Source organism: Chiloscyllium punctatum, chromosome 3 (genome assembly GCF_047496795.1).
Source record: "Chiloscyllium punctatum isolate Juve2018m chromosome 3, sChiPun1.3, whole genome shotgun sequence".
NCBI lineage: Eukaryota > Metazoa > Chordata > Chondrichthyes > Orectolobiformes > Hemiscylliidae > Chiloscyllium > Chiloscyllium punctatum.
Window position 1 is genome coordinate 39,694,773 of NC_092741.1, and position 22,760 is coordinate 39,717,532.

General features: G+C 41.8%; 1 protein-coding gene across 3 annotated transcripts in view; it reads left to right on the forward strand.

The window, feature by feature from the left end:
- rev3l (REV3 like, DNA directed polymerase zeta catalytic subunit) overlaps nt 1-22,760 on the forward strand; it is a 187,291-nt gene that overhangs the window by 104,251 nt on the left and 60,280 nt on the right. For all 3 annotated transcript variants that reach the window (XM_072551797.1, XM_072551806.1, XM_072551816.1), the window contains 2 exons: nt 4,263-8,865; nt 14,490-15,415. In XM_072551797.1, the coding sequence (XP_072407898.1) occupies nt 4,263-8,865; nt 14,490-15,415 (5,529 nt within the window). The remainder of the gene's footprint in view (nt 1-4,262; nt 8,866-14,489; nt 15,416-22,760) is intronic.

Sequence of the window (22,760 nt, forward strand, 5' to 3'; positions counted from 1 at the left end):
TTCCTCTTTTATTTCGTGGACCATTCGCAGTAAATCTAAACCCTCACTGGGAGGAGAGCCTTCACGTTGTTCGCATGTCTCCATCTAGCCCAACATCTCCTGACCTCACCACTAACCTTATCCGTGCTCAGCACACTGTGTGCAGGTCAGTGATACAATATCTCACGTTGCCTTGTGTGATCTTCCCTGCTCATTAAGTTATTTGAAAGCACTGCTTTTCAGTCCACAAACATTGATAGAGTCAGTTGGTAAATAAGTGTACATCTGTCAGTCACTTGCTTTGTTGTCCACATCCCACATCACTACTGCCACCAAAGTTATTTATAGCAGAGATTATTCAGATGCGACATTATAAAGTGTAACAAGTGGTTTGATATTATGTTGTGCAATATAAAATTCCAAAGTTTTTGAAGATTTCAGTGCTAATCTACAGTATTTAAAATGCAACCATGATTTTTTTTCTTTATTTGTAGTCACCAACTCATTTATATACCACCACACCAAAGTGTCCTAGGGCACTTTATGGCAACATTATGACAATAGACAATAGGTGCAGGAGTTGGCAATTCTGCCCTTGGAGCCTGCACCACCATTCAATATGATCATGGCTGATCATCCTTAATCAGTATCCTGTTCCTGCCTTATCTCCATAACCCTTGATTCCACTATCCTTGAGAGCTCTATCTAACTCTTTCTTAAACTAATCCAGAGACTGGGCCTCCACTGCCCTCTGGGGCAGAGCATTCCACACAGCCACCACTCTCTGGGTGAAGACGTTTCTCCTCATCTCTGTCCTAAATGGTCTACCCCGTACTTTTAAGCTGTGTCCTCTGGTTCGGGACCCCCCCATCAGCGGAAATGTGTTTCCTGCCACCAGAGTGTCCAATCCTTTAATAATCTTATACGTCTCAATCAGATCCCCTCTCAGTCTTCTAAACTCAAGGGTACACAAGCCCAGTCGCTCCAGTCTTTCAGTGTAAGGTAATCCCGCCATTCCAGGAATTGACCTCGTGAACCTATGCTGCACTCCCTCAATAGCCAGAATGTCTCTCCTCAAATTTGGAGACCAGAACTGCACACAGTATTCCAGATGTGGTCTCACCAGGGCCCTGTACACCTGCAGAAGAACCTCTTTGCTTCTGTACTCAATCCCTCTTGTTATGAAGGCCAGCATGCTATTAGCCTTCTTCACTACCTGCTGTACCTGCATGCTTACCTTCATTGAGTGGTGTACAAGAACCCCCAGATCTCTCTCTACTGTCCCTTTACCTAAATTGACTCCATTTAGGTAGTAATCTGCTTTCCTGTTCTTGCCACCAAAGTGGATAAGCATACGTTTATCCATATTAAACTGCATCTGTCCACTCATCTAACCTGTCCAGGTCATCTAGTAATGTCCTAACATCCTTCTCACATTTCACCCTGCCACCTAGCTTTGTATCATCAGCAAATTTGCTATTGTCACTATTAATACCATCTTCTATATTATGAACATATATTGTAAAAAGCTGTGTTCCCAGCACTGATCCCTGCGGTACCCCACTGGTCACTACCTGCCATTCCGAAAGGGAGTAGTTTATCACTACTCTTTTTGTTTCCTGTCAGCCAACCAATTTTCAATCCAAATCAGTACTTTGCCCCCAATACCATGCGCCCTAGTTTTGCTCACTAACCTCCTATGTGGGACTTTATCAAAGGCTTTCTGAAAGTCCAGGTACACCACATCCATTGGATCTCCCTTGTCCATCTTCAGAGTTACATCCTCAAAAAAGTTCAGAAGATTAGTCAAGCATGATTTCCCCTTCATAAATCCATGCTGACTCTGACCTATCCTGTTACTGCTATCCAGATGTATCATAATTTCATCCTTTATAATTGACTCCAGCATCTTTCCCATCACTGAGGTCAGACTAACTGGTCTATAATTTCCTGCTTTCTCTCTCGCTCCTTTCTTAAAAAGTGGTACAACATTAACCACCCTCCAATCTGCAGGAACTGATCCTGAATCTATCGAACTCTGGAAAATAATCACCAACGCATCCATGATTTCTAGAGCCACCTCCTTCAGTACCCTGGGATGTAGACCATCAGGCCCCAGGGACTTATCAGCCTTCAGACCTAACAGTCTCTCCAACACCAATTCCTGGCAAATATAAATTCCCTTCAGCCACTGTTACCTCTGGGAGATTGCTTGTGTCTTCGCCAGTGAACACCGATCTGAAGTACCAATTCAACTCTTCTGCCATTTCTTTGTTCCCCGTAATATATTCCCCTGTTTCTGTCTTCATGGGCACAATTTTAGTCTTAACCATTTTTTTCCCTTTCACATACCTAAAAAAGCTTTTACTATCCTCCTTTGTATTTTTGGCCAGTTTACCTTTGTACCTCACTTTTTTTTTTCTCTGCATATTTCCTTCTTAGTAATCCTCTGTTGTTCTTTAAAAGCTTCCCAGTCCTCTGTTTTCCCACTCATCTTTGCTATGTTATTGAAAAATAATTGATATCTACAATAGAATCAGGTAACTAAGATATGAATTTTAAGGAGTGTCTTCTAGAAAGAGTGGAGGTGAGAGGGGGTTCTGGAGGAACTTCCGGAGCTTATGCCAAAGCAGCCAAAATGTATGTGTGTCTGAGATGCAGCAAAGGCAATTAGGATGCACACCAACACAAATACGTGGAATGATGAGGTCTTAGAGAACTGGAACTTGTTGCAGAGAGGAGAAGGAGCAGTGCCTTAGAGGTTGAAGATGAGGATGACACTTTAAAGTTGGTTTATTTCCTCACATTGTACTCAAGCTTCCATCTGCTCATGGACTCTCTTAGCCTGTCTTGTATATCTTTTTAAAGAATTTTTATCATTTCTCCATGCAGCTAACCTTCCTGTCTCTTGCTTTGTCTTGTCTGGAAGCACTAAATTCACTGGATTCGTGCTAAAGCTTGGAGATTTTGTGAACTGAGGACCACAGTGTCTTTATATGCGAACAACGTGAAGGCTCTCCTCCCAGTGATGGTTTAGGTTTACTGCAAATGGTCCAAGAAATACAAAGAGGAAACTAACATCGCAGATGACTTGCTGATCTTGAGGATGCCATAGCATAACCTCCATTTCTTGACAGCAAAGGTGTTAAGTTTTCAAGAAAGCATAAACAGGCTGGTACTAGGCAGCTAAAATTTAATGTCTAGGAATGTGGAGTGATTTGGTTTAGGAGGACCAAACAAATGCAATCTAAAACAAAGGGTGCAAATCTGAACAGAGATCAGGAGCAGATGAACCAAGACTTACATGTACACAAATGGGCAGGTTGAGAAAGCAGTTTATAAGGCACATGGATCCTGAGCATTACTCCTGAAGAAATAAGAGTACCAGAGCAAAGAAAAAGTTATTTTTTAACAAGTGGTTTGACCATAACTCTACAATCCTGAACATCATGCTTGAGGAAGGAAGTAAATATGATGAAGCTAATATTTTGGAGAACTTGCAGGGATTGAGGGTATTGGTTCCAAAGATAAATTGGCAAAGCTGATGCTATTGTCCTCCAATGTAATGAATGAGAGGTGATTTAATAGAGAGATCTGGCCAACGTTTCTATCAGCAGAAGGGTTAAGAACTAGAAGGCACTGATTGAAGATAATTGGTGATTAAAGCAGTGTGAGGAAGAAAGGATTTTGTGTGTGGACTGATTTAAATCCGAGTGTTCTACCTGAGTATGGTGAGGCAGATTTCAGAAGTGAATTACATTTATTTGGGAAGGGGGTAGAGTTAGAGCGGCTCTTCTGAGCAGACAGACTTGACCAGCTAAATTACAGTCTTTGTGCTGTTATAATTCCATGGTTCTGTAAGTATTTGGAGTCAATTTAACTTTGTAGAATGCAAACTAGTATCTATTATGGGATCTTGTATTATCTTTGAGACAATTCAGTGTACATTTATTGTTATGTAAGGGGGTAAGAATAGTCTTGAGTGCAGTTGTCCTATGAAGCACATAGCAGTTTATATTTTAGTAATTATTCAGTAAGATAGCAAACAACAGTACTGAGGTAACCTGAAAGCACCTCAGATGAGGTTTATTTTCAGAGCATGGATGAATTGAGTTACTCTGTTTCATTTTACACCAGTCCCAAGAAAACAAGTGCTATGGGTTAGTGACATCTCAGCACTTGAAAGAAATTCATATTTTTTCAGATTTGTATTATATTAAGCTGAACCGTTTTCATGGTCTTCTGCCCTTCAGTAATTCCATGGCTATCTTATTGAATTTTAGATAACACTTTGAATGAAGATGGTTCAAGAACTCATTCTACGTTAGCAGTCCGAGACAAAGTTCTGACAAAGTCAACATTTCACAAAGAGACTGTGATGTTAGAACTGCCATCATCTGATCATGTTAGACTACAGTACAATCATGCAGGTACCACACCTCATGCACTCGATGATTTGAATCCCACAGAATTACCTTCTTATCAAAATTCATTCATTGTGACAAAGAAGCCTGAACATGCTGTTTCTAACTTATCGAATGAAGCCAGTTATGAATTAAAATACAGTACATCTAGCGAAGACCTTGGCTCTCACAATGTGAAGTTTGTAAATGCTGAAATGGTTGGCAAATCTCCAAGTACAGTCTGTGAAAATAAATGTATTACCAGTGACTATGAAAATCAGGTTCCAGTGCAAACTGATAAACTTCAAAGGGTAAAGCGTTATATCAGCATTAACTGTGAAAAAAGGTTGTCATTTACACATCCAAGAAATCAAACCAGTGAAGATGAATTTCATAGTAATTCAACTCTTGATTGCTTGGTTGGGCGAATAGCTAATAAAGTGCCTCATGCGTCCAATAAAAAAGAGAACACCGTGTGTGACAAATCTTTGATTCCTCCGAGAGGTGTAAAAAATGGGGCTCAGCTTTTTGAAGGCCAAAGAAGTACAGCAATAGATGCTGAAAGCAACACTGCAAAAAATCATACTGAACTTAAAATTAGATATGAAGACTTTCAAGCAACCCAAAGAGAGAGAACTGTAATTGATCAGCATGAGGCACAGTATACATTCTTCCCTAGCGTAGTACTTCCTAACTGTCTGAAATGTCCAGAAAAAATGTTCAACAGGCCCTCAAAACTTCAAAAACAAGATGATCGCAGGTTAAAACTCAAGTTGAGTAAAAAGAGATCGAATGGTATCCAGCTGACCGAAAATTCAACAATTACAAAGGGAACAAGTGCCCAATCCACAGAACTGAATTCTTGTAGCAATAGGGTACTGCAAAATGAAATATCTCTAGGTCACAATACAGTGAAATCTTTAGGTAATAGATTTTCTTTAGACTCCCAAATCTTTAAGGATGGATCTCCTGAAAATAGTCTAGGACAGTCACTTCGATTGGCGTCCAGTAAGTATACACTCCGAACAAAACGGAAAATAAGCTATGAAACTGAAGATAGCGAGCATGGTCAATGCTCAGAAACCTTAAAGATCAGTCCAGCTCGGTCAGAATGTTCAAAAGTCAATGATAACATTATAGATCATTCTCAGCGATCACGTAAAAGAAGAAGGCTTAATAAGAAAGAACCTCCTGTAATTATAAAATATATTATTATTAACCGATTCAAGGGTAGAAAAAATATGCTAGTTAAGATAGGAAAAGTGGATTCAAATGAGGACCACGTTCTACTCGATGAAGATAAACTGCAAAAATATCACAAAATTTCACCTTTAAAAGACTGGTGGCCGAAGGTCACTGAACCTCCTGTTGTTGTCAAACCTTTGCTATCAATACCTACACCAAAACGAGGGAAAAAAGCAAAAGTTCAGTCGAGCTTAAAGAAAAGAGCTGGAAGATTTAAAAAACTACAAAGAAAGGAAAAACTGAATATTGCTAACCAAGCTCAAGGGAAAAGAAGTGTGTTTACTACGAAAAAAGTAGAATTTTCACCACTTTCTCCTCCTTCGCCCTGCTACAGTGCTGAAGCTGATGACTGTTCAATAGAATATAAAGATGTTATGTACAAACTCGGCTTTATGTCTGAGAGAATGCCAAGTCCTTCTAAACTATCACCACCTCGTTGCTGGTCACCAAGTGAAATGCAAGGGAATGGAATGCTATCAGTTGTGTCAACAGAAGATGTGCTGATAAGAGAGAGTGACCCCTCTGCTTTAAATAATTCTAATTATTTGTTGCAAGGCAGTAGAAATCGTGGAAAAAAGCAATGTTTGAAATCCAGGAAAAAATCTCCCTCTAATGCTGGTGCTACAGTTAAAAGGATGAAAGGACCCCAAAAAGGTAAGCAAGTGGCAGTTGGTGAAAAAGATGAACAGAAGGTAAAGCAGCGCAAGAAAACCAGAAAAAGATGGACCCGGAAACCCAAAAATGTAGTTCCACATCTTGCTGCGAAGCAAGGAACTTTGCAAAGTTCAGAATCAAATGAGCAAGAGGTAAGCTCTGAGCCTATCAACACAGAACCGAATTCCTCCTGTAAAGAACAATCAATTGGAAGGTTTTGTGGAAACTTTGAAAATGTGCTTGCTGTAGAATCCGATCCCATTTCCAAGACTGATGAGCAACCCAACATTCCTCTGAGCCTCTGTTCGACAGGGCATCTTCCTTCAACACAGCCTTATTCTGAAGAAATCCAAGGTGATTCTGGGGGCTACTATTGTTCGTTGCTGGAAGTTGATGACAGCACAAATTTGCACGATTTCCCTTATCCGCCAGGTGAACAAGTCTCCGATACACTATCTCAGTTGGTAACGTGTTCTCAGTCCCAGTTGCATTCCAGTCTTCCTTTCAGTCTCAGTAAAACAAGTCCTTCTTGTGTTCAGCCTGAGTCTATTTACATGTTGGATAACAAGGCTCAAATAACTGAGAATTTTCAATTATCGATGGACACTAACCTAGAACCACAGACAACACTGGCTGTTCCTCCGAATCAGCGGTGTTTTGGTCAGTTAACAGCCTCTTCCACAGTTCAACATCATCCGCAGTCTTTACAGTACTCCCACTTGCCAGTTCACTCACCTGAAAACATGTTTAGGATACAGAGGAACAATTCATCGCAGCCGAGGTCACAGACTATGTGCCAAACAAAGGTTGATGGTGGTCAGCATATTTCTGAAGCTAGAGAGATTCAAAATGGAGAGAATACACAAACACTTAAATCTCACCAGAAATCTACATTATCTCAGTCAGAGCTTGAGGTTGATGGCAAAGTAAATCATTCATTTCAACAATTCCAGCAATCCAAAGCTCACCAGCAATCAAAATCTGCTCTACTTATTTCTGAGCTAAATCAACAATCAGCATATTCACAAGGAAACAATGGTATGGATTTACCTCACAGGATTTCTCCAGTCGAAAATGAAAAGGATGATCATTGTCTTGATTTTATTTCATGTAGCCAGACTAAGTTAGTGAAAAAGGTTGTGGAAGGGGAACAAGAAACCACCAACATTTTAGACATATCTGACTTCACCCCTCCCAGAATAAAGCAGAGGTCAGTGTCTGAAACCTTCTTGGACACAAATATTGCACCCCACTCTCAGAAATCTGGACACTGTCCGAGAATGGATAGCCAAACCCCTTTTAGCGGTACTCCGTCTAGTCTCACTGTTTTGCGCGAATTACTACAGAAAAGGCAACAAAAAACACAAGAAGGCAATGTTCAAGCTCCTTCACCAAAAGCTGTGTTTCACAGAAGTGTTTCTTGCCCAAATGAGCAAAATGAATTCAATAAAAATTCTGCTGGCACAGACTTTTCTGGCCTTCTCCCTGTTGCTCATTCAAAGTCCCAAAAGGATGCTGCTTCTAAAAAAATGAAGAACGCAAGAAGTGCAAATATTGTACAGAAGAAAACCAAAACCTCAAAAAGAGTGCCACCCAAGAAATCTCAAACTTCTCAATCCAATTGTCCTTTTTCTGATGACAACCCTGTTTTCCATTCCGACGCAGGGTTTGATAGTTACAGTTTTGACAGCTTATCACCAGAACTTCCTCCGTCTTACAATTTTGATATCAATACTGTTGGACAAACCAGGTATTGCACTGTATATTCTGGCTGCCAATTCATGCCAGCTGCTGAGCAAAATCTGCCTCAAAAATTTTTGAGTGATGTCCAGGAATCTGTTCCAGCCCAGGCAGTAATAGAAACTTGTGGATACAAGTCCCAAAGCAGTAAAGTGCAGCACTCTGACCAAATACATCAGCCATCAACCAATGTTGAGTGGGCTAGATCTGGCTCAGTCAGCCCTGATCTGTTTGAAAAGTCCTTTTTAGACAGTGAAGAGAAGTTGAAACAATTAAATAAAAGCTTTGACATGCCAGTGCAAAGTGTTCTGTCAAACTCTTCTGAATCATCCAGCACCCATTTGTCTGGAATGTCTATTGTTGAGATGAAGGATCAGACTTCCAATCGTTGCCATGATTCTTTGGAGAATGGAACTTCCTGCAGCCCAATAAAGTCATCCAGTAGTCAACTAATGCTGTTAGATGAAGGAAGTGGAAGAGAATGTGACCGATCTGACGTGTGTTTGTCTGCCCTTTCGACTGGTTCGAGTCCAAATGGAGCTATAGGATTTGTTGGTGATGACGTGGCAGCAATAAGCTGTGAAGATCCAGAGCTTTGTGCTTCTAAATATAGTAATGATTCACCAGCAACGTCTCATAGTTCTCCAGCATCCGTCAATTCACCATTACAAACCAAACATAGCTGTTACATTAGCCGCACATCAGGTGCTCACATTCTAAAGCCTTTAATGTCCCCACCAAGCCGAGAGGAAATTGTGGCAACGCTGTATGATCATAATCTGGCAGAAATTGTCTACCAAGAACCATTCTGCAGCGATCCTTCAGATGCTCCAGAAAAGCCCAGGTGAGATGGTTACTGCCTCTCTCACTGTTTAAAATTGTGGAAGTGTGAATTTATCTAAAGTCCTATTTTGAAGTCAAATATATGATGCTACACAATGATAACTTTAACGATGTACAAGTCAGAATATATCGAACAACTTTTTAAATGTTATGATATACAGACTGTTATCAAGTTAATTTTTTTTCCTTTTTACAGAAAGGTAAAAAGGCCTACTGACTCAGAATCTAAATATCATCAAGAGAAACTTTCTCTGTATCACCTCCAAAAATTAACTTATTCTTTAGCTTAGATTAGATTACTTAGTGTGGAAACAGGCCATTCGGCCCAACAAGTCCACACCGACCCGCCGAAGCGCAACCCACCCACACCCATTCCCCTCTGTTTACCCCTTCACCTAATGCTACAGACAATTTAGCATAGCCAATTCACCTAACCTGCACATTTTTGGACTGTGGGAGGAAACCGGAGCACCCGGAGGAAACCCACGCACACACTGGGAGAATGATTTACTAGCATTTATGAAGTCTTTAAGCAAGCTTCAATTTTCTACTCATTTTAGGCAGTAGATCTCCTGTTGTAGTAAATATTTACTGTACTTTTGCTTCATTAGCAGTTTTTTATAAATTTCTGAACAAATTGATTTTAGAGAGTAGATTAGAATCATAGAAGACCATTTTGGTCCATGTGAATGTGTTGATTTCTGCAGCAGTTTTAGTGCGGGAACTCCCTGCCCTTTGTGAATAAGCCTGCATTATTTTCCCTTCAGTGGCTTATCCATTTCCCTTTGAAAGTCTGAAATGTCTGCCTTAACCTCCACTTTGAGCAATGTTTCCAGATTGAAACCATTCACTATGGTTACCTTCCATTGTATTAAGGTCCTTGGCCTCCTCCATCACCAGACCATGGCAACACTATGCCTGGAGGAAGAGTGTCTAATCTTCTGCCTAGGAACCCTCCAGCCACAGGGGATGAATGCGGATTTCTCCAGCTTCCTCATTCCCCCCCCACCCCCCCCACCTTTTCTCAGTCCCAGCCCTCAGACTCAGCACCGCCTTCTTGACCTGCAATCTTCTTCCTGACCTCTCCGCCCCCACCCCGTCTCCAGTCTGTCACCCTCACCTTAACCTCCTTCCACCTATCGCAATCCCAACGCCCCTCCCCCAAGTCGCTCCTCCCTACCTTTTATCTTAGCCTGCTTGGCACACCCTCCTCATTCCTGAAGAATGGCTTATGCCCGAAACGTCGATTCTCCTTCTCCTTGGATGCTGCCTGACCTGCTGCGCTTTTCCAGCAACACATTTTTAAGCTCTGATCTCCAGCATCTGCAGTCCTCACTTCTCCTACCTTCCATTGTAGTTTTTTTTTGACAGTCACCTTAAATATTTTTCTCTGGTTCCTGACTCTTCCATCCACAGGAACAATTGCTGTCCATTTACTCTGTCCAGATCCCTTGTGAACTTGAGCATCTCTTTCAAATCTCTCTTTTTTTTTAAACCTTTTTTAAAGGAGATTAGCCCCAGTGTCTCCAATCTATCCTTCATAAATGGAGCCCCTTATCAATCATTCAGTGGTTAGCACTGCTGCCTCACAGCACAGAGACTCCGGTTCAATTCCACCCTTGGGCAACTGTCTGATTGGGTTTCCTCTGGGTGCTCTGGTTTCTTCCCACAGTCCAAAGATGTACAGATTAGGTGGATTTGTCATGCTAAATTGCCCATCGTGTCCAGGGATGTGCAGGTTAGGTGGAATAGCCATGGGACTGCAGGGTTACACGATAGGGTAAAGGGTGCATCTGGATGGGATGCTCTTTGGTGTGGACTTGATGGGCTGAATTACCTGCTTCCGGGTTGTAGAGATTCTATGATTATCTTGGAACCATTTTGGAGACTTTGCACCTTCTTCAAAGTTTTCATCATCATCTTGCTAATGTGCAGTATTGTAAATAAATGCAACACAGTCAGTTCTTCCATAACATGATGGTTACATTCTTGTATAACCGAGTGTAAGAGAAAATTTGTGCTTTAGAAACAGCACTTAAAGCGTTGGTGATGTAATCTTGTTACCGCCAACAGACTTTTTAGGAGTTCACACTTTAGAAACAACATCCCCAATTTATCAATCACGTTAGTGAATTTGTGTTGACGAAATGCACGTTATAGCAGAACAACCTGTACTCCGATGCTGAGCTCTCTTTTTGCCCTTCAACTTAAAAAGAAACAGGGGGATTTAGTTTGACACAGTATGCTCTAAACCTATTCCAAATACAGCTAGAACACTGACATTTACCTGAAAGTGTGGAAAACAGCCTAGCTATGTCCTGTTGCCACACAGGGTAATCCAAACCAACCAACCAACCATCCCATCAGAGTACTCTCAGAATCATCAGTAAAAATGATGGTGTCATCAACAGTGATGACAAGGAAGCATTTGCTTAGCAATAATTTGTTCAATTCACGCAATTTAGATCCCACCAGGGCCACTCAGCCCCTGGCCTCATTGTAGCCATGGTTCACACTTGGACAACGGATCTGAATTCCAGAGGTGAGATGAACCAAGACTACATTTGACGAAGTGTGACACCAAGGAACTCTAGCAAAACTAGTGTTTAAGGGAATCAGGAGTGGTAGTTGGTGTCATGTGTGGCACAGAGGAAGATGGTTGAACTTGATGAGTTTTCTGAAGTCCATGACATCTCTGCAAGTGTTTTACAGGGTAATGTCCTACCATTTTAGCGTTTGTCATTGACCTCCCTCAATTATAAGGTCAGGAGTGGGGATGTTCACCAGTGATGGCACAATGGTCAGCAATATTCATGACAACTCAGTACTGAGGCAGTCCATGTCCAAAGCACAGCAAGACTTGGACAATATCAGGCTTGGGTTGACAAATGGCAAGTAACATTCTTATCATACGTGACATAGTTTATAATAGCAGGGAGTTCATATTGAAGCTGTACAGTAGGTCAGGCCACAGCTGGAATACTGTGCAGTTCTGGTTACCACACTAAAGAAAAGATGTGATTGCACTGGAGGATTTGCAAAGGAGGTTCTCCAGGATGTTGCCTGGATGGAACATTTCATTAATTGAGATGCTTTGTAATCTCAGGTTATTTTCTTTGGAGCAGAGACTGGACCTGATAGAGATGTTTAAGATTGAGGGGCATGGACAGGGTCCGTAGAAAGCAGCTGTTCCCCTAGTTGAAGAGTGCACAACAAGGAGGCATAATTTTGAAGTGAAAGGCAGGAGGTGGTCAAGGTGGGAAACCTCACAACCTTTAGAAGTTACTTGGGTGAGCAATTGAAATGTCGTAGTGTTCAAAGCTGTGGATCTAGTGGTGGGGGTGCACTATGGTAGTGCTGTAAGTCGTAATATATTTTGGTGATACAGATTCAGGGGCTCGAAAGATCTTTGCTGTATTGTATGGTTTTATGACAAGTGCCAGCAAATGAATGTCTCTGACAAGAAGAACATCTCACCATTGCCCCATGATAATCAATTGCATACCATCAATTAATCCCTTGCTGTCAACATCCTGAGCACTACTACTGACAAGGTGAACTGAACTAACTATACATGAATGCTGTAACGACGAGCAAATCAGATGATAGGAATATGACCATGAGTAACTCACCACCTGACTCCCCAAGGCCTATCCACCATCTACAGGACTTTCTGGATGAATGCAACTCCAACTTCATTTGTGAAGCTTGACACTATCTTGGACAAAGCAGTCTACTTGATTGGCATTACATCCACAGATATTTACTCAATCTGCTGTCAACATTTAGTAGCATCAGTGTATGCCATTCTAAAAGATATACTGCAGAAATTCACCAAGGCTCCTTAGACAGCACTTGCCAAACTCTCAGTCATTTTGTATCCACAAAGACAAGGGCAGCAGATACGTAGGAACTCCACCATTTTCAAGTTCGCCTCCAAGCCATTCAGCATATTGACTGGGGAATATATCAGCTTTTCTTCAGTGTTACTGGGTTAGATCTGCAGCACTTTCCCTTATTATATTGTGGGCCAACCTGAGGCAAATGGACTGCCGTAGTTCAGGCAGACATCGCTCAACACCTTCGGGTAACTAGAGATGGGCAATAATCACTAACCCAGCCAGTGATACCTATAGTGAATAAGTGAAGTTTTGTTTTCAAACTAAGTCTGAGTGCTCCAAACTTCTTTCTGACACTGCTCACTCTAGTCTGTTAAGTGGTAGGCTAGCATAGGGATACAAATGCTTGCAGATCTTTCAGAACTTCTAGCAAGAGTCACTGGAGCTAGCTATGCCTCTCCAAACAGATTTTGTGTAATTAGTTTTCTATTGTGCTTCAATGTGTAGTTGGTCACTCAACAGGGACATGGAATAAATTCTGCTTTCCTAAATGGAATTGTTTCTTCTAATTTTCAAGAATAAACATATTTAACCCATCAAGCATAACTTGCTTACATTGTAAAGAAATACAAGTTGTATTTGAATGTAACATTGTAAATAATGAAGATCCAAGTAATGCCGCAAGTGTAGTTTGCCTTAATAATCCCTATTCCCTGATTCTAAATCCCTATTTGGAAATACCACAAATTCAATATTATTGCTACAGCGTAATGTAACCTTTAGAGAGACGCAAGTAAGCAGTATCATTAAGTCTATTCATAAAAGCTGCTTCTTAGCAAAAGGACAAAACCCCAGTCTGCATATGCCAATATTTAGGAACTAACTGCAGGGAACAGTTTCTTTCTATTGGATTGGAAGTTTTGAGATTGAGAAAAGGAAATCCTAATGTGGCATAGGCCTTTTTTTTAACGACAGATCATTTTGAAATAGAAGTGGTAATTATAGTCTTGCTAGATTAATTTGTTTCTTTTAATGTATTCAGCAATCCAGGCAAGGGTCTTGATGCAGTAACAATGCCATTTACTATCTGAGCCAGAAAATTTGAAATCTTTTTGGTGTATTCATAGCTTTTTAAAATTTTGAGTCACTATGTATGAATGTTTCTTTGGATTTTGGACTCTGACTTGGTCTTGTTCTCCTAAATTTATGGATCAGACTATTTTCCTATTAAAGGAACGTGTGCATATGTGCTTTATGACCATTGAAGGCAGTGATTATGTACAAATCCTTCCCTTTGGATGGATGCCTCAGAGAGAGAGAGAGAGAGAGAGAGAGAGAGAAGCTGGTTATATGGAGCGAACATGATCGGAAGGGTAAGATTGAGGTAGCTGGGAAAGTTAGATGGGAGTCCCCACTTCTATTTACTGGTGTCCAGAAAATTTCTCCCCAGTTTAATTGGGAATTGGGAAAGACATTCCATACACAGGTCGCAGGATGTCAGTTAAGCTTTTATAGAGCTAGATGGTCAATCATTTCTAATCCCATCTGGATTTGGTGCGGTTGGGAAATGAACAGTCTCCCCCACCATCTGAAATTATTTAGAAGGCTGTGGGTGTGTATGTGTGTGCATGTTCGTTTTCCACTGTGCAACATATTCCATAGATGTCCAGATGAGTGTAATTAAACAATGCTTATCTTATTGATTGGAGTTGTGAAGGTAAGCGTCTGATGAACCCAAATACAATGGGAATGGTGTTTTTAATTTTTTTTCCCCCTTCAATAATAGGGAGATAGGAGGACGGGTTTTGATAGTTGAAACCAGGTTGCCCACTGACTTACCGGAGTTTGATGGAGATTTTTCATTGGAAGGACTGCAGTTCTGGAAGACAGCCTTATCAGCGATGACGCAAAATGCTCGACCTAGCTCTCCTGCTTTTCCGGGGAGCAGGCATACTACTGGTCAAAAAATAAGGATTGGTCTAGGAACTTCTGAAGACCGGAAGATTGTAATCCTGCCTTGTAAAAGTCCACCTGGTTTACAACGAGTGCAATTGTGGCTTCAGGCGAAAAGAGAATATGAGAACTCGAAGAAACGTTTAAAAAATCAGCTTGGTCTAACAGAGAACGCCAACCAGAATCAGTGCTTGCAGACTTCACAAGAACATGAGGCTTCTCCAGCTGGAGAGTTAGCAATAGCAATTCCTGCTGATCCTGACCAAGAGCAAGGTGGAGGACATGTCCAGTTGAGTGAACCTGCTGCCTCTCCTGAAACATTGCAGCTAAAAACTCCAGAACAGGACAGCCTGAAACCTCAGTCTCCAACAGGCCAATTAACAAAAGGAATGAAGCCATTTGAAGATGATGATTACTATCGCACGTACAGTTCACCTGATTCACCACTGCTGTCTCCATGGCAGCAGCCAACTTCTCCTAACGCAGGACAGTGGGAACCAAATCAAGATGGAGACATGAGTAGGCCAACACTGGCCTTCAGCACTGAGATTGCAGTAGAGGACTGCCCATCACCAAACAACAACAGTGTGCCTTCAGGTGCTCCACAGGTTGATAAAAATCAACTGGCAAGCTCGCCCCTTCAGTCTAAAACAAAAGCTGCTGAAAATTATGCATCAGTTATGCACAGTACCCCTGTCTCACACAAGGTTAAAAATGATGGAATTCCAGATGCGCTTTACTGTACTCCTATACAAATGGGTAGGTATTCATTTCTGAATTTTTTAACTAGTACAAAAAAATACATATTTCTGTAATTGTTTCATTGGAAACTGATTTATGTATATTTCATAAGATTATAAGATATAGGAGCAAAATTAGGTCAATCAGCCCATGTCTGCTCCACCATTTTAATCATGGCTGCTATGTTTCTCAATCCCAGTCCGTTGCCTTCTCCCCATGACCCTTGATACCCTTTAAATATCAAGAATCTAGCTATCTCATGATCTGGCCTGCACAACCTTCTGTGGTAATGAGTTCCGCAGAGTCACCACCATCTTGCTGAACAAATTCCTCCTCCTGTCAGTTCTAAAGAGTTGTCCCATCGCTCTGAGGCTGTGCCCATGGGTCCTATTTGTGGCAAGATCATCTCCACGTCCACTCTATCCAGATGCCTCCATACTCTGTTTCGATGAGAATTTCCCCCTCCCCCCGCATCTTTAAACTCCCATCAAGTGCAGACCCAGGGTCCTCTATCGCTCCTGATAATGACAATCCCTTCATCCCTGGGATCATTCATGTGAACCTCCTCTGGGCCCCCTCCAATGAGAGCACATTATTCCTTAGATCCAGGGCCCAAAACTGCTCTCAATATTCCACATGCAGTCTCAGCAGAACCTAAAACAGCATCAGCTGTTACATGCCTGCTGTTGTATTCCTAGCCCCCTCAAAATGAATGCTAACACTGAAGTTGCCTTCCTAACTACCAAGTTAACCTGCATGTTAATCTTTTAAGAGAATTAAGTAGGACTTCTAAGTCCCTGTATATTTCAAATTTCCAAAGCCTTTTGCCATTTGGAACACTCCTCAATTCTTTCCACCAAAGTGCATAACCTCGTACTTTCCCACATGGTATTCCATCTGTCACTTCAGCGTCCACTTTCAGAGCCTATTAAAGTCTTTCCACTCCATCAGTACAACCTGCCCCTCCACCTACCTTACTGTCATTTGAAAATGTAGCAACATTGCCCTTCATTCCTTCATCCAGATGGTTAACTTATAATGTGAATAGTTGTGGTCCCAACACTGATCCCTGCAGAACAACACTAGTCTCCAACTGCCACCCTGAAAAAAACATCTTTTATCCCACACTCTCTCTTCTGCTCGTAATCCAATCCATTTTCTGTGCCAGGACCTTGCCCTTAACATCATGATCTCTGTTCTAGTAGCATCCTGTGTGACACCTTTGTCAAATGCCTTCTGAAAATTCAATTAGGGTACGTGCAATGGCTCTCCTTTGTATAACCTGCTTGTACTCCAGGACTTCCTAGATGTCCTTCTACTTTGTGAACAGTTGTTTCCCCTCCCCTGTGATCAACAATGCCCTATGCGGCGTCTCCTCCATTTCCCACACCTCCAGCCCCAAATCTCCTCTCCTAACCCCCACTCAAAACAAAACCACAATGGCGATAGAATCCCCTGGTTCTCTCATTCCACCCTTCTAATCTCCAAATACAGCACATCATCCTCTGCCATTTCCACCATCTGCAGTCTGACCCCACCACCAAAATGATATTTCCCTCCCCATCTTTATCCACTTTCTGCAGGGACCATTCCCTCCGTGACTCCTTTGTTAGGTCCACCCTCTCCTCCAAGCTGTCCTCCACACCTGGCACCTTTTCCCTGTGGCAGCAGGAAGTGTAAAGCCTGCCTTGACACCTCTCCGCTTATCTCTGTCCAATGCCCCAAAGAATCATTCAAAGTCCAACAGAGTTTAATTTGCATTTCCTGATTATTGCATCGGTTGCTCCTGATGTGGTCCCCATTACATCAGAGAGATTGAGTGCAACTCGGGGACTGGTTCAGGGAATATCTATGGTCCATATCCTCCAATCAACCCCACCTTCCAGTTGCCAGCTGTTTTCAACTCGCCCTCCCCCTCCTTTGACTGCATGTCCATCCTGAGCTGCCTCCACTGTCAAACAAAGGTCACAAGCAAACTAGATGAAGAACACCTCATCTTCTGTCTCTGGCAGCCTACAATCACACGGCCTTAACATAAAATTCACCAGCTTCCAAATCTCTTCATTCCTCTCTTTCCACCCCCACCCCCACCCCCCCCCCCCCCCCCAGGTCATCTCAGGTCCAGCCTTCCCTCCTTGCCCTGCCCCCTTGACCTGATCTAATTTGTCCATCTTCTTTCCCACCTATCTGCTCCACCCTCCCACTGACAATCACAAAAACCTCTGGCCTGCATCCACCTATCGCCATCCCCCAGCCCCACCTCCTTCCTCTATTTATTTTTCAGCCCCCTTCCCCCTCCCCAGTCCTAATGAAAAATTCTGACCTGAAATGTCAACTCCCCTGATCCTCTGCTGCTTGACCTGCTGTGTTTTTTCCAGCTCCATTCTTCATTGACTCTGACTTGCCAGCATCTGCAGTCCTTAAAATACTGAAAGCTAAATGCAGTGATTTAAGGTGCAAAGGATTTTTTTGAAATTAAATTATGCCAAAATTATCTTTATCCACCAGAAACTGGAGTTGTGAAGTCGAGATTTCGGATGCCAATTTACATAGGCTAAGGATGATAAAGCAGTGTTTTCCTTTCAAAACGTGTGCAGGCAAAAGAAAATGTAATATGTTAACCTTTTTAAATTCCAGTTTGTTTGTTGTTTTTTAAGGACCATACAATCTCATTGTCTTGTGTCTCTTTTCATCATATTGTAACTGAACATGGAGATGTACAGCATGGAATCAGACCCTTCAGTCTAACGTGTCCGTGCCGACCAGATTTCCTAAGTTAGTCTAGTTGCATTTTCCAATATTTGGCCCGTATCCCTCTAAAACCTTCCTATTCATATACCCATCCAGATGCCTTTTAAATGCTGTAATTGCCCCAGCCTCCTTTCATACACGCATCATCCTCTGCGTAAAAACGTTGCCTCTTCAGTCCCTTTTCAGCCCTTCCCCTCTCACTTTAAACCTATGCTGTCGAGCTTTGGACTCCCTACCCTGGGAAAAAGACCCTTAGCTATTCACCCTATCCATGCCAGTCATGATTTTATAAACCCCTCAACCTCCAGGGGAGAAAAGTCCCAGCCTATTCAGCCTCTCCCTATAGCTCAAACCTTCCAACTCCAGTAACATCCTTGTAAATCTTTTTTTGAATTTTTTCAAGTTTAACTACATTTTTCCGATAGTAGGAAGACCAGAATTAAGCACAGCAATCCAAAAGTGGTCTAAATAATTTCCCGTACTGATGCAGCGTGATATCCCAACTCCCATACTCAATCCACTGACCAATAAAGGCAAGCATACCAAATACTTCTTTCAGTACCCTGTCGACCTGCAATTCTCCCTTCAAGGAATTTATGAACCTGCCCGCCAAAGTTCTTATGCTCAGCAACACTCGCCAAGACCTTACCAATTAAGTGTATAAGTCCTGCCCTTATTTTGCCTTTCCAAAATGCAGCACCTCACATTTATCTAAATTAAACTCCTCCTGACGCTCCTCAACCCATTTGATCAGAGTTGTGCTCTGACATAACATTCACTGTCCTCTACAACATCAATTATAGGTTAAAGTAAATTTCTGGACAGTTGTCTGCCAACTCCACTTGATTTGTTGCAGCTTTAAGTGAGGTATTGGTCATTACTTTCAAATTGTTATTGCCAAATACTTTATCTTTGGGTTCAGAAGGCTGTTAAGTCTTCATACGCTTTCTCTCACATTGAACTCCTTACTGCCACTGCCTATAGAAACCTGATCTATTCAGTTACTGTGTGGTTGAGACTGGATCATTGTTGTTTATTCATATACAAGACTTGTTAACTTGCCCAATTTCCTGTGACCACAGAATGGAAGATGGTGGTGTATTTTTGCTGTGCATAGTCTTAACAGAACATAAGTCGTTCTTCCATTAGAGAGAGATGACTGGTGATGGTTTAGCCTGAGGGTCACGTCTGTTGGGTTTAAAGCTGACAGAATTCAAATTCAATTAATGAAATCTGGAAGTCAAATCTAATCTCGGTAGCAACGAGCATCATAACTAACATTCATTATTGCAAAAATCCATCTTGTTCCCAAGGAAGGAATTTGCCGTTTTTACTTGGTCTGGCCTTTGGAGGCTGAGGGGTGACCTTTATAGAAGTTTATAAAATCATGAGGGACATGGATAGACAAGGTCATTTCCCTGGGGCAGGGGAGTCCAGAACTAGAGGGCATAGGTTTAGGGTAAGAAGGGATCTAACGGGCAACGTTTTCATGCAGAGGCTAGTGCAAGTTGGAATGGGCTATCAGAGGAAGTGGTGGAGGCTGGTACAGTTTCAACATTTGAAAGGGATCTGGATGACTATACAAATAGGAAGGGTTCAGAGGGAAATGGGCCAAGTGCTGGCAGATAGGACTAGAGTAGTTCAGGATGTTTGGTCGGCATAGACAAGTTGGACCAAAGGGCCTGTTTCCATGCTGTATATCTCTGTTGTGGATTGGAAACCACACATCATTATGAATGATTTGAAAAACCTTCAAATGTAGCCAAGCAGCAGTTAGAGGTAGGGCAACAAATACTGACCTTGTCAGCTGTACAAACATTTCATGAAAGAATAACCAAGAACTCCACATTTGAGGAAACATGAGGCTACTTTATGCTCTCTGTACTATTTTGAATCAGCGCCAGGAAGGTGTCAAAAAAGTACTTTTTCATCTGCCCTCCATCCCTGCCTGAACTGCTTTTCGACAAAGCTGACTTGTGAATGAAATCATGTCTTGTTAATGTAGTTGAAACTGCTCATTTTCTGAATGACATTATGCAAAGAAACATACAAATTTGGATTATATTGTGCCATTCGACACAATGAGACCATTCTACCTGTACAGTACAATCATAGCTGATTTTTATTTGTTTGAAATTCTACATTCTCCTCTATCCCCAAAGCCCTCAATTCCCTGACCTAACAAAATAAAATTATCTAGCTTTTGCCTTAAAAATATCCAATGACTGCCTCTGAAAGAGATAGAGGCATTGTTTCAAAGTTGCACAAAGCCTTGAGAAAAAGAAAATGAATCCTCATCAAAACAGTTCAGTCTGAATATACTTTAACCCAAGTCACCCCTCACTCTTTTAAACTCCAGAGAAGTAAAAACACAATCCACCAAACCTTTCCTCACTGGCAGCTCACTGATTCCAGATATCAACCTTTTCTGAACTGTTTCTAGTGCACTTGCATCCTTCCTTTATAGAAGGAGACCAAAACTCAGCATTTGAGATGGAATCTTATCAATTCACTATGTAACTGAAGCAAACCTCCTGAGATTCAGATTCTTTCTTAACAAAGGATGACACTCCTTTACCCTCCTTGATTACTTGCTTACCTGAATGCTGACATTTTGTGAATTATACAGTGGAATAACTAAATCCCTCTGCACTTCAATTCTGCAGTCATCCTCCCTGTATGTTTTATTTTTCCTGCCAAGTGAACATCTTCACATTTTCCCTACATTATACTCCATTTGTCTGACTCCTGCCCATTTACTCAACCTATTCAAATCTGCAATTACCTTAGGTCTTCTCTACAACACACTTTCCTAGCTCTCTGTCATCTGCAAATTTAAGAGCTGAGTCATTGACATAATGTAAAATGGTGAGGCCTCCGTAGACACTCCTGTAGGATTCCACTGATCACACCAAACAAAGGTCCGTGTTCTGCCAGTTAGCTAGCCAGCCAGTCTTCTCTCACTGCTAAGACTTTACATTACTTAAACCATTTGCTTCTACTTGGCTCGATAGCCATTGTTTGGGCACCTTCTCAAATGCATTTTTGGAAATCTAAGTAGAGTACATAAGTAGGCTCCACTTTTTCCACAGTACGTTACTGTTTAAAAGTCCCAATAAATTGATTTAAGTATGATTTGCCTTTCACAGATCTGTACTAACTCTGTCCAATTACCTTGAATTTTTCCCAAGTGCCCAGCTATAACCTCTTTTAAAGATCTGATTCTAACTCTTTTCCCATAACCAACGCAAAACTTATTGACTCACTTATTTTGTTTTTGTCATTTTTGAAAAAAATGCGGAATAGACTTAGAGATGTACAGCACGGAAACTTCATGCAGACCAGATATCCCAACCCAATCTAGTCCCACCTGCCAGCATCCGGCCCATATCCCTCCAAGCCCTTCCTATTCATATACTCATCCAGATGCCTTTTAAATGTTGTAATTGTACCAGCCTCCACCACCTCCTCTGGCAGCTCATTCCATACACGTACCACCCTCTGCATGAAAAAGTTTCCCCTTGGGTCACTTTTATATCTTTCCCCTCGCACCCTAAACCTATGCTCTCTAGTGCTGGACTACCCCATCCCAGGGAAAAGACTTTGTCTATTTATCTTATCCATGTCCCTCATGGTTATATAAACTTCGACAAGGTCACTCCTCCACCTCCAACGCTCCAGGGAAAACAGCCCCAGCCTGTTCAACCTCTCCCTATAGCTCAAATCCTCCAACCCTGGCAACATTCTTGTAAATCGTTTCTGAATCCTTTCAGATTTCACAACATCTTTGATAGGAAAGAGACAAAATTGCACGCAATGTTCCAAAAGTGGCCTAACCAATGTCCTGTACAGCTGCAGCATGACCTTCCAACTCCTGTATTCAATGCTCTGACCAATAAAGGAAAGCATACCAAATGCCGCCTTCACTATACTATCTACCTGCAACTCCACTTTCAAGGAGCTATGAACCTGCACTCCAAGGTCTCTTTGTTCAGGAAAAACTCCATAGGACCTTACCATTAAGTGTATAAGTCCTGCTAAGATTTGCTTTCCCAAAATGCAGCACCTTGCATTTATCTGAATTAAACTCCATCTGCCACTTCTCAGCCCATTGGCCCAGCTGATCAAGATCCTGTTGTAATCTGAGGTAACCCTCTTTGCTGCCCATTACATCTCCAATTTTGTTATCATCATCTGCAAACTTACTCACTATACCTCTTATGCTTACATCCAAATCATTTTATATAAATGATAAAAAGTAGAGGGCCCAGCACTGATCCTTGTGGCACTCCACTGGTCACAGGCCTCCAGTTTGAAAAACAACTCTCCACCACCACCCTCTGTCTTCTACCTTTGAGCCAGTTCTGTATCCAAATGGCGAGTTCTCCCTGTAATCCATGAGATCTAACCTTGCTCATCAGTGTCCCATGCGGAACCTTTCAAATGCCTTACTGAAGTCCATATAGAGCACGTCCACCAATCTGCCCTCATCAATCCTCTTTGATGTCTCACAAACTTGATTGAGTTTTTGAAGTATGATTTTTCCAAGACTTGTTCAAAGGAAGGCTTCAAAAAAGTAAAGGGAATACGAGGGATGGTGGTATCTCAGGAG